Below are 13,552 nucleotides of genomic sequence, written 5' to 3' on the forward strand. Positions count from 1 at the left end.
ACATACAATGGAAGGTTGTCTTTGACATCGGCAAATAAAACAACACTCACCTTATCCAACACAACGTGCTGTTAAAACAATACATTTAAGACTTAATCTCCTCTCTTTTCGTGTTGTCACAACAGCAAGTAAACATTAACACATGTCCAGTATTTGCTTAAGTTTCTAAGAATATACCTTACATTTGAATGAGGCTAATAGCCTACAAATCAGCATGCTAACTGTAGCTATACATGGTAAGTTAACACCATGAACGTGGCTATAAATCAGGGTTGCCAACTCTCACGCATCTGGCGTGTGACACACGCTTTCACTCTCACGCTCTCACGCTGCCAAACTATTCTCACGCCAACAACAAGATGAACTGGCGATCGTTTTTGGTTGGTTATTTACAATGTTGAGTTGACAGCTGCTCAGGCTGTCGACCCGCTCCCTCCCCGCCCCCACCACTCTTAACAACGTCAACAGACAGCAGAGCAGTGGGAGCCGACACGTATTGCGCATGCGCAGATCACAGATCCAGTAGAAATTATAAAAAAGTAAAAGTCTGCTGCTTATTGTTCTACTTGGCCAAAATAGAGTCAAAGAGCATATGAGAGTGAGAGTGTGTTAATTAATATATTTGGCGGTTTGGAGTAAGTCTGTAGGTTTGTTTGTGTGTGTGTGTTTCATGTACAGGCCTCTCACGATAATTAATTTTGTTGGATACATTTCCCCGGATAAACGATAATATTGTCGGCACCGTTGTATGACCATTTTAGACCCCTGACATAATGATAATATATAATAATAATTCAAGTACATCCTTTCAAACTGCTAGTCACATTCTCATGTAAATGGAAATTTATCGAGGTCAGAAAAGTTATCGAGTTCTTTTTTATTTATCGTACGATAATTGAATTAATTGCTTATCGCGACAGGCTCACAATAAAACAGTGGAAACAAACATGTGTTTGACTTTCATTACTGAATGAAACTGTGTGCCCTTTATAGTCTGTGTCCAATATTGTGTATTTGTATATATTGTATATATATCCTAAATATATGCTAAGGTCCCGCTACTGACACAATAGCAGTCATTTGCGGATATGCGTAATTAAACCCATGATATCAAAATCTCACTCCAGCCAGGTACCCAAAGTTGGCAACGCTGAATAAATAGTCTTTCAATATGAACAAGATTCCTTCCATGTGAAAGTGTTGGCTTGCAGTGATACAACTACAGAAAATAATCCTCTAACTTCACGCAGTGTCTTTTTTAAAACATCTTTTGGTCGGGGGAAAGATTCAGAAACGACAAGAGCTACCGTTTTGCTAACAAGCTAGCAACTTAAGAAGCTAACAAAAGGGTGTCAATATGTCGTGTTTCTGTGCGTACACTGCCAATAAATGCCCAAACACAATAACTAGAAGAATGCTGCACATGTTTTCTTCTCTTTCTGTGTTTTTTTTTTATTTCTGGACTTCTTTTTACACTCACAGTGGTGGATCCCAGCATGCTTTGGGGCAGAAAGCAGGTCAACTGTCAATAACAAAACACATCAGTAAGACCCTGAATACAAATTTTAGTTTTAGACGGCATTGTAAATCAGCCATGACACGACAATAGCTGTTATTGAAAGCTAAATGTTTCCCTCCCAGCGTTGTATACAATGTGAGAGTATGCCTTCCTACAGTACGTGACCTTTAACAGCCCACGTACGCCCTTCAGACATCTTAACCCGATTTATTCCAAATCAATCAGACAGACAGATAATTACATCATTAGACAAAGATGGCATTCATAAACATCCCGACCAATACAGAGGAGTTGGGTTCAATGGATTCGGCCAATAGGATCTCTCCGTGATGAGGTCCTCCTGAACACAGCGCCATGTTTATGTTAGAAGGAGACGGATCAGGCATGACCTCTCAACCCATTTCCTCTGTTGATTTCTGTGCTGGAGGGAACACACACACACACACACACACACACACACACACACACACACACACACACACACACACACACACACACACACACACACACACACACACACACACACACACACACACACACACACACACACACACACACACACACACACACACACACACACACACACACACACACACACACACACACACACACACACACACACTGGAAGAGGAAGCTACCTTTTCTCATGGCTAATAAGCAGTGGCAGAGCAATTTGTCCTCATTGGTCCGAAACAAGACCTCCATTCTCTACATTTTATGTAATGCAATTATTGGGGGGACACATTTAGACAATTAGCCCTCTGGAAGCCATTGATTCGTTTACCGCCTTCGGTATGCACAGCAAATAAGAGGACAGTTTTAAAAAAGTTATTTAGGGTGAAATTCAGATGTCGACTTGTTCTACTGGTATCGAAACTTTAATCTGCTAAACTCTGAGTTTACCGACAGATGACTCCATATTTACAAATGCATGTTTTATACAACATTATTTCCGCTGTGTTCTTTTTAGCATATATACAAACATCCCAAACACTTAATTGTGCAGCCATCTTGATTGTGAATATGAATGAAGATTCAACTAAGAGTCTTGGGAAAATGTTTTTAAAATATACGTTTTATGGAAGCCTATTAAAAAAAAAGAATGTGAAGTGGAACACTAGAAACTAGTCTTACTCTCTCACTCTTATATAATAATTGTTTCAATGCTATTTGCATTCAGGTTTGTTGCGCTCTCTGCTCCAAGAGTAAGAACTACACATGGAGATGCTTAGCTATTACGCCCCGACTATCTAACTCCCTGAATCCTGCAGGTCCACTGCAACTCTTAATACTTTTAAATCCAGAATAAAAACATATATTGTTGTCGCTGCATTTGAGTAAGCTGTTTATATCAGTATGGCTTTTATTCATGTATTCTGTGTTGTGTTTATTACCTTTGCTTTTTAATGACTGTTTTTAAATGCCATTTTATAATGTGTTTCTGCTGTATTTATTCTTAAATGTCTTTATTTTAATTTCTAAAGCACTGTGAATTGCCGCGTGCTGAAAGGTGCTGTGTAAATAAACTTGCCTTTAATTGTTCATGTTAATGTAATCGCTTGACCACCAGGTGGCAGTATGATGCAACTTGATCTCTCTCTCTCGATCTCAGTGCAGAATCTTCACCAAAGTTTGGGGCACATTTAGTTTTGTTACATCGTTCATGTCATTGAAGTTGAAGAAATATTATTCAGTCTTAAAACCGGCAATGTTTTTCTACGTAGGCAAAAATAGACCTCACTTACGAGCCATTACGCACACATCATTAGCATCTCCTAAACCACCAATTTAGTGTTGGTACTGACAGTTAAAGAGGAAAACACTGTCACACAGTAATTGGACCACACACTGCAGGGCCCTAATTACCTCTGCGCACGACAGACAGGGCGTCAGCCTGCAGATACCGTCTGTCCCTCCTCACCACAGACGCCTCTCTTATCAGCACTATCGCTATGTAAGGTATCCATAATATATGAGGAGCCACCTTACCTGTCCACTACAGGTTCACATTAAGCATGTATGACTAATCAGATATTTCTTTTAATATGTTGCTGAGAAATTACCACGCATTTGCCCACATTTTTGTAATTATTTTGCAGCTTATAGTGGACTTTTCTTCGTTGTTTCACTAAATCGTAAATATTCTTATTATCACCGGAAACAATTATAAATGATCCTCCTACATTAGCACTAATCCAACAACAAAAAAACTCCTTAAAAAAGGTAAAGTTAATTCTCTTTTAAATGTGTAAAATGGGACAAAAACGTCACACACTAAGCTTGGATCAGGAGTTGAACAGAGGACAGAAGGAACGGTTTAGTAACTAGACGTGAGGGCATTAAACGGAGAAGACCACCTGTAGTGAGGCATTGCCATGCCGATGTTGCTCCCCGCGTCTCACAGCATGTGGACCTGGAGCTTTAATACAGCTAACACATCCCATGTGGCCCCAAAGGCAAGTTACATTTAGTTAAATTGAGATAAAGCTGCCACAAATCACCATTACGCAGAAACACATTGTGTTGCTGTGAAGCTGTGCACACCAGGCATAACATCAAACCACTCCCCCCCCCAGCTTGCAGATTTAAAATCCTCCAAAGATTGTTTTCTTGCGAGAAAAATCAGGAAGCAAAAATTCAATAAAAGTTGTTTTATTCTCAAAATAGAATTTTCTATCAAAGTGGAAATTATACATATTTACAATCTCGTAAAATTTCATATACAAATGTACAATATATGTACACCAATAATTATATAAATACACTTTTTACGCGCTGATGCAACCCGTATATGAGACAGTATTAAGGCATTGATTAATGCACGTGTAGAATCCATCTCCTGCAGAGCAGTCCCATTGCGGCTCTCATGTTTAAGACACAGCGGTTCTTTACAGTAAGAAGAAGTAGAGCCTCAGCTACACCGTGTCACCTATCGACACGGGGGATCTTGTCAGCTGTGCGCATTCAATTAAGTCCAGATAAGACTCTGCATTCTTCGCGCCAGGTACATTGTTCTGCTGCTGACAGTCTCATTATTTAAAGAGCAGCCATTAGGCGCTCATTAATGTGCTAATTACAACACGCGGATGGACAATCCCCATACAATTAGCCCCCCCCCCCCTCCTCTGTACCCAACACCCCCATTCAAACACATGGACGTCATTTGGATAAGGCAAGGAAGGAAGGAGCCCTTTCCTTAAGTAAAAGTCCAAGCTGAACTTTCATAGAGCTTAATTGACCACACATTTAAAAAAAGTTCACATTAGAGGAGTGCTCGTGACAGTTTGGGGACTCACTTTGAATAATTTACCAAAACATTTATAACAAGTCCCAAACAAAGAGCGCTGGTTTTAAGTCTTTAGTGTCAAATGACAAAATGCATTTGAGCCGATAACCCCCCCCCCCCCCCTCTCTCTTTGTTCAAACCCGGGACAGCGGCATCTGTTTGGGGCAGGACACCGAGCTGGCTGTCCCGGATCTCCAGGTTAGTCCCGTGCTCACGTCACTGTACATGGAGCCCGCGGAGGCTTTACTCCCCCAGCAGCACCGCGTGCAAAAAGTCCTCCAGGAGTCCAAGGTTTTCCCGGACCAGATCCAGGCCCCAGATGTGATGCCCACCAGGAGGCACATAAAGTATTTCAACATGAACACGGCATAGTCCGGCCTCTGCCTGCTGGGGTCTGCCATGCACGTACAGTTGTGCGTAATTTCCCAAGTCTGTCTGTTGTGCTGCTCGTAAAAGTAACACGCCACTATGATAGTGGCGGGGACGGTGTACAAAACTGTGAACACTCCTATCCGGATCATGAGCCTCTCCAGTTTGTCAGTCTTGGTGCCCCCCTGTTTGATTACACTCCTGATCCGGAACAGCGAGACGAACCCGGCCAGCAGAAACATGGTGCCGATGAACAGGTAGATCACCAGGGGTGCCAACACGAAACCTCGCAGGTTATCCAAATTCTGGTTGCCCACGTAGCAAATCCCCGCCACCGAGTCCCCGTCCACTGAGCTTAACGCGAGCACCGCGATGGATTTGAGGCTGGGGATGAGCCAGGCGGCCAAATGGAAGTACTGTGCGTAACTGGCGATGGCCTCGTTCCCCCACTTCATACCAGCAGCCAGGAACCAAGTGAGGGACAGAATCACCCACCAGATCGAGCTGGCCATGCCGAAGAAGTAGATCAGCAGGAAGACGATGGTGCAGAGGGCCGGGCCGGTGGTCTCATAGTGGATGTGTTCAGCGCCACTCTCCCTGTTGCACGCCACTTCCTCATGTCCAGCGATCAGCCTCACAATGTATCCGATGGACACAAACATGTAGCAGGCGGAGAGGAAGATGATGGGTCGCTCCGGGTACTTGAACCTCTCCATGTCGATCAGAAAGGTCGCCACGGTGGCGAACGTGGAGATGAAACACAGCACGGACCACAGCCCGATCCAGAAGGCGGTGAACGTCCTCTCTTCCTGGGTGAAGTAGGGGTTGTGGCACGGCATGGCGCAGTTCAGGATCTGTCCCGTCTTGACGCGGTTCTGCAGCGGGTGGCTGTCACCGGTCACTGGCACCATGGGCGCGCGGCAGAAGCACCCAGGCTCGCACGGGGACGCGGCTGGTTTGTGTTTCCCGGGGATCCCGCGCCCGTAGCTGCTCTTCTTCCTCGGGTTGTACGGCTTCACGGGTCTGTTGGTGGGTTTTGCCACAACAGGGGAAGCTGTGGTGGTCTGGCTCCGGTTGTAGTCCATGCACAGCATGTCCTGGTTGCCTTGCTCGGGTAGCAGGTCGCACCTCATCCGGTCCGGCCACGGGAACCCGTACTGCCTCATGAGGGGCGCGCAGCCGGCTTTAGCCCGCTCACACACGCTCCTACACGGCGGCAGAGGCTTCTTGTAGTCCTCCAGGCAGATCGGTGTGTACATGCTGCAGAGGAAGAAGCGCAGGTCCGGGGAACACTTTATCTCCACCAGCGGCCAAAACTGGTGCACCTCCAGCCCGGCTTCGTCCTGCGTGTCGTGGTTGAACTGGTTGGGCATGTAGGTGTAGTTGTAGCCGATTCCTTTGCAAAGAGGCACGGAGATCTCCTGGCACTGGAGCTCCTTTGCCGCCATGCAGCCGCGCAGGACGAGGGCAAACAGCACACACCATCCCGGGATGCTCCTCTCCATCTTCGCGTAGTGCCAGCGAACTCGCGCAGTTAATCCAGAGGTGCGGCAGAAGCCATGCTCGAGCGCAGAGAGTGTAATATCCAAAACAAGCGTGTCACTCTCCCTGTCAGTCCGCTCTCTCTCTCTCTCTCCCTTTGTGTGGGGGTTTCACAGTGACTCTGGTTGCATGCTGCACTGCTGGTGGGTGCGTTCGTTTTTATACGGGAGCAGCGAGGACACTCCCCCAGCAGGGCGGGGACAGAGGGAATAAGTCAATCAGGGGTTCCTAAAGGTGTTTGTTTAAAATGTTCACCCTGCAGGAAGGGTTATAATCACTTTGTCTCTGTTTACCCCCCCCCCCCCCCACACACACACACACACACACACACACACACACACACACACACACAACACACACCACACACACCACACACACACACACACACACACGCACACACACACACACACACACACACACACACACACACACACACAACACACACACACACACACACACACACACACACACACACACACACACACACACAGCACACACACACACACACACACACACACACACACACACACACACACACACACACACACACACACACACACACACACACACACACACACACACACACACACACACACACACACACACTGCCCTTTACAAACAAGTAGGGGGGAATTATACAATAGAGACATCAGGAAGACATTTAATTATTATGCAGCCAGTGGGGAGTAAACTAACATAACGTTCCTGCTTATTAGGCTGGAAGGAAACAGGATGTGGCTAAGTGCTCAATACTCATGATGCAGATTATACCATTAAGGACACTTGAAAAACAATGCTTGCCTGAAAGAATATGATGGTTCCTTATCTTGGTGGTTTACTCTCAACTGGATGTCATTCTTTACCCAAAGTGTATCTCATCTCTTCTTCTATCTGCTCATATTTCTTATGTACATGTTTGAAATGATTGAAATATATTATATTATATATGATTATATTATGAATTTGACAAGACCTGTCCTCACAGGTGTTCATCATATACATGATAATACATCATTACATCTCTGCATGCTCGCTGCAGGGACACATCCCTCCGTCTGGACGACAACATGTGTCCTCAGGTGAACTGCAGAATACTGCAGCGTGTGTCTACTTGAAGTAAAAACATTTTCTATGAAAAAATGCTCTGAAGTGCTAAATATAATACATATGTGATTTGAAAGTTCACCTGTCCTCTCTTTTGTAGTTGTTCTGATGGTTTATATATTTGTTTAAACATATTTAAAAACAGGAATGCATTTAGGTCAGAGAGTAAATTATTCAAAGCTCTCAACACAATGGCAGTAAATATGCAGAAATAAATCTTGCACTATTATTATTATTATTATTATTATTATTAAAGTGTGTTTCTTTCCAACCAGTTCTATTTTGAGCCACATTTCCACTGTAGTGAGGATTCAACTCACTTCTGGGAGACACATCTTTTGGCTGTGACATGGTGATCCAGTGTTCTGCCTAGTTTTGTGAAATGCATCAATTATTATTATTATTATTATTATTATTATTATTATTATTATTATTATTATTATTATTATTATTCATGAACACATTGTTCCGAAAGCCACAAGGGAGCTCCAGACTGATATTGTCCGTCATTCATACTTCAGCTCAGTGATGGACTTCCAGTGTCCCCTGAATCGGACAGGGTGTGTGAATGGGCGTGGCCTCAGAGTTGAATACACGTGCGAAAGAATGAGAGGAAACGTGTCAAATTGCTTTTGTGTGACAGTTTGCAAATATGTCTGCATGCCTGCTGCATGCAAGAGAAACAGAGCGAGGACGTGTGTGTGTGTGTGTGTGTGTGTGTGTGTGTGTGTGTGTGTGTGTGTGTGTGGTAAGGGAGGTTAATGTGGTCTTATTAGCCCACAGCGGGGGGTCGTCTCGGGCTAAATGGAGGAGGGGCTGTTTGTCTTAACGCTGGTGCCAATGTTTCACTCGCGGCATGCTGGGCCGGCGATTACGGCGATGCACCACTGAGCCACACAAACAGTACAGTAATGAGTGTGTGTGTGTGTGTGTGTGTGTGTGTGTGTGTGTGTGTGTGTGTGTGTGTGTGTGTGTGTGTGTGTGTGTGTGCGCGAGAGAGCTCAGCCTAAAGAAAATAAGCTAACATGGGCAGATACAGCATTGTGATAGCACTAATTAAAGTCATTCGCACTTCTTATTGGATTTATCAGCTTCAAATGGAGACTGTTGTCAGACGGGTTTCCAATGCTCAGGATTTATCGGAACTCATTAACCCCGACCTCCACTATTTGCTAAAGGATGCTTGTTTCGCCTCAGTGTGGGGTCCTATAGCTGGGTGGGGTGAAGTGTGAAACTATGATTTTGAGGGTCTTGGGTAAGCTGATAATCACCAGTTAAGATACTGTCCTGTAACTTCTCAGCATGCAATGTCTCCTATAGGGCACATATGAGTCATTTGGCTGAACTATTTTAAAACAATACCATTTGTATCTTCCAACCCGCATCAAACACAAACGTGTGTGGTTGGGTTTTCTTGTCAAGTCAAGCCAGGGTAGTTTTATTTGAAAAGCCCCCACAAGTCACACATTAATCTCCAAGTCTCCACAATCAAACATACAAGGAAATCCTCAAAGGCATCTCTCATTTCGTTCCTCCTTTATGTACACGCCAGGTTATTCTCGAGCTTACAGTTCCCTCTCATGGAAAGTGAGTTCAAAAGTGCTTTGACAGTCTGAGATTAAACCAGGGATCTGTCAACTTCAAGGGCAAATTATCAACCTTTCGAAAACTATGAAGATTAATTTCAAAAACCTCTCAAAACCAGGTAATTCAAGCTGAAGCCGATACACAGAAAAGTACACCAGAATCCTAAAACTCAGAAAAAACATTTGTTTCTCCGAATCGAAGGGGGAAAATACAAAAGCATTGCCCACAATTCAAACCAATCAATATTGTGTAATTAACAAGGACAATTTGGTGTTTTTTAGTCGATGAGTAGTGCAGATATCACTGTAAAATCAATCGACAGTAAGGAGAATACTTACTTCCGGGTGTACAATTCTCCGTTATCCAATGGGAATGGACGCTCGTATACCAATAGAGGGGACATGATCTTTATCTTTTAAATAACGTTAACTAAAGGGAACAATCTATCTGGCCTAACTAATTTAATAAAAATCACAGTTGCATTACACACAATGCAGTTTTTTGAGAACAAAAATTCGTAACTAATGTAATTTTTACATTCTGACGAAAAATTCAAATAATTATGAATACAAATAAAATAAAAGAAGCCTCCCGTGAGTTACTACAAACTATACAGTAGATTTAAAAAACGTTGTATAGAATAAAAGCTCACTGCAGGACGTTGTAGAAATGCATGTGTGCACCACGACAAAGGAGCCTCATTCACTTTACATAGGGGTTGTTTGCGTGGTGCCGACACGTAAATGTAACAAAGTTCGTGACTCCACCAGCATTGTGGTGTTAAGGAGTCGTGGTGGAGTCACGCATTCTGGTGAGATCAGGTTGCCCTTGGAAGTGGGTGTTTCTCATCTGCTGGTGGACTACCGGAGAGATCTACAGCAGGAGCACACGCTTGCCTCTGGGAGAGAGAAAAAGAGCCAGAGCGTCCACAGTGGAGAATAACCAGAAGGGCAACCATGCGCGGGAAGTCTTCTTCGCTGCTTTTGTGGCAGGACTACAGCGCCACTTACAGGCCTGGCATATGTACTACAGCGCCTCCAGCGCTTTCCAGCAGTCTCGTGTGAACGGACGCGTTTCCGGTGCCTGTTGCGTGTCGACGGGAGAACTTTTTGATAACGAGTGCGGTCCGTTTGCGTTATCGTCCTCGTGTGGCTCCAGGCTTAATGCACCAAAGGAACCTGTTCACACTGTTTTCTCTAAATCTCTGCAAGCAGTTGGGGGAAATAAATTGTTTTGTATAATTTTTACAGCTTAACATGACACCTGCACTTCACCAGTTTGTAGATGTCACTATTTTAAGATACATCTACAAGTGACTTTGTGATCCAATGGTTCTTAATGGAAGGAGGTATTGTACATTTTAGTTGATGTAGTAGTACATTACATTACATTGCATTTAGCTGACGCCTTTATCGAAGGATATTTACACTAGGTGCAATAAACCTTAACAACTCAAGCTCAGAACAACTATAAAAGTACAACCATTGTAAGTGCAGGTGCTATTGCATTGTTATCTAATGTCCAAGGTGCAAGTGAATCAGGTGGGTTTTCAGTTTGCGACAGAAGATCTTTAGACTTGTTGCTGTCCTGATTATATCAGTAGGAAGCCTGTTCCGTTAGTCCTGATCAACATTGATATCATTTTGACTTTACTGCAGTATTTCCAGCAATTCCTCAGTGACACATTTGTAACTTTGGTTGATCTTTACATACAAATCTTGCCTTGTGTTACTTCCAACCCATCATGTCGTTTTACTTTCATTACCAGCCAATATTTTGTCACAACAGGTGGAAGGATTTTTGTCTCATGGAGGAATGACCCCCCTCCAACATTCCCATGCTCGTACAGACAGTTTGGGCTCGATCCAGAAGCCTCACGCTGGGCCAGCCGAGCTGTGAAGCGCAGGTGAGAGGAGGAAAACAGGTGCCGCCGCCTCCTCCTCCTCCTCCTCCTCCTCCTCCTCCTCCTCCTCCTCCTCCTCCTCCTCCTCCTCCTCCTCCTCCGAATAGCAGAGCATCGGTTACACCAATGGCTGTCCTACAGAGTGGAACCCGTATTGATTAACAAGGAGATAGCACACACATCCGTTACTCAAGTAGAAGTACAGATACTCTTGTTTAAAGATACTCTGGTGAAAGTAGAAGTACTGACTAAACTTCTTTACTCAAGTAAAAGTAAAGGCTTTGAAATGTACTTCAGTAAAAAGTACCCATAACTCCCAGCTGTTTTAAAGAGTACCTGACCTCCCTTTATATTAATAGAACAATATAGTCATTGTTAGCTAATGAATGTTTCCATGCTGAACAACGGCAACATGACAACGTTTCCATTGGTCCCTCTTCTTTAGAGAAGACCAGGAAGTGATGGATACACGGATCGTGTTCAAATCAATAGGCACGCAGTGACTCTAAAGAATAATGATCACGCACCAACACACATTCAGACTAAAGGAACCAGCTGTTTGGGAAATGAGAGAAGTAGAAAGTACAAGTATTTGAGTTCAACATGTAAGAAGTAGAAAGTACAGGTATTTGTGTTCAACATGTAAGAAGTAGAAAGTACAGGTATTTGAGTTCAACATGTAAGAAGTAGAAAGTACAGGTATTTGTGTTCAACATGTAAGAAGTAGAAAGTACAGGTATTTGTGTTCAACATGTAAGAAGTAGAAAGTACAGGTATTTGTGTTCAACATGTAAGAAGTAGAAAGTACAGGTATTTGTGTTCAACATGTAAGAAGTAGAAAGTACAGGTATTTGTGTTCAACATGTAAGAAGTAGAAAGTACAGGTATTTGTGTTCAACATGTGAGAAGTAGAAAGTACAGGTATTTGAGTTCAACATGTAAGAAGTAGAAAGTACAGGTATTTGGGTTCAACACGTAATCAGTAAAAGTAAAAAGTAGTCAGAAAAATAAGTAGTGGAGTAAAGTACTGATACCAAGAAAATGTACTTAAGTACAGTAAGAAAGTATTTGTACTCCACTACTTCCCACCTCTGCCGTCCACCAACTGGCGATAGTGGGTGTAGGGTTACACACCGGCCCCCTGCATACCACGTTTAAGGGGTTGGAAATGGAATTACTGCATCTGTTTAAGAAGTCGATTTCTGCATTCTCCGAGCTGCCCACCCTGCCACTCCTTTATCTAAACCTCCCTTCTCTCCTCTCCTCCCGTTCCCCCTGATTCTCCCAGGGCTCTCAAAGTTCATGACGCCAAAGAAAAAGGCGAGGGAGGAGGAGAAAGGGGGGGTTTCTCACAGAGTTACTGAGGCGTGCTGTGAAACTGAAATGTTTGTCTTTGTAACCTCCTCATGGGAAGGTTGGCCCTCTGATACTCTCAAAGTCTGCCGTCCTTCCGATCATATAAAGTGTCAGATTTGAGTGGATTGGCATTGTGTTGATTATGTTGGGGTATTACGGGGTACACACCACCAGAATCCATTCTGTAGAGCTGCCAGCCAATCAGAGAAGGTGAGTACAGTTCTTTGTAGGAGTGAATACACTTGGGAACCATTTTTGGCGCGACTATCCAAAAAGCAGCAACTTAATGACTTCCTCTGATGCGTCCGGAGTTAGGCATTCATTGATGTGATGCTGCAGGTGTGTGTGCTTCAGTGATGTTTGCTGGCTGCCTCCATCCTCTGCATAATAACAGCTCACGGCTGGAGGTTAATGGAAGACGAGGATACTGTTCGACATCAAAAGTTTTAACGCCAAGTAGGTTTACACACACGCATTTGGTGTATGAGCTATTTAGAACATTATTATAAATATTATACAATAAAAAAAATTATAATAAAATAAACACAAATGAATTAAAGACAAATATATTGAAAGAATACATTTAAACTGAAAACTAAAATAAAAACCAAAAAAATAACTGCTATGTGAGAAAAAAAAAGATGTGCAGTATCTCAGTGGAAGAGCTGTTCAGTTTTAAAGGAGGCAGCAGAAATACAGAGAAGGGTCCAAGGTTTACATTCAGCTTGTTGCTCATTGTAGAACCACTCTAAATATGATATTTGGCCTCAAATCATCTGAGGCCTGGCGCCCCCCCTTCGATCTTTGGCGCCCCCCCCCAGGTTGGGAACCACTGCCATAACGGTACGTCCACACAGCAGCTTTAGACGAATCTTCCACCGCTTTT

At 43.6% G+C, this 13,552-nt stretch overlaps 1 protein-coding gene across 1 annotated transcript; it reads right to left on the reverse strand.

Annotated features, from left to right (window-relative positions):
* Window positions 1–4,174: 4,174 nt before the first annotated feature.
* Window positions 4,175–6,836, reverse strand: LOC117461793 (frizzled-8-like). The gene has a single exon (XM_034103751.1). The coding sequence runs from the start codon at window positions 6,677–6,679 to the stop codon at window positions 4,940–4,942; it is 1,740 nt and encodes a 579-aa protein (XP_033959642.1). The 5' UTR covers window positions 6,680–6,836; the 3' UTR covers window positions 4,175–4,939.
* Between the last annotated feature and the right edge of the window lie 6,716 nt (window positions 6,837–13,552).

Source organism: Pseudochaenichthys georgianus, chromosome 17 (assembly GCF_902827115.2).
Source record: "Pseudochaenichthys georgianus chromosome 17, fPseGeo1.2, whole genome shotgun sequence".
In the NCBI taxonomy this organism is placed as follows: Eukaryota; Metazoa; Chordata; class Actinopteri; order Perciformes; family Channichthyidae; genus Pseudochaenichthys; species Pseudochaenichthys georgianus.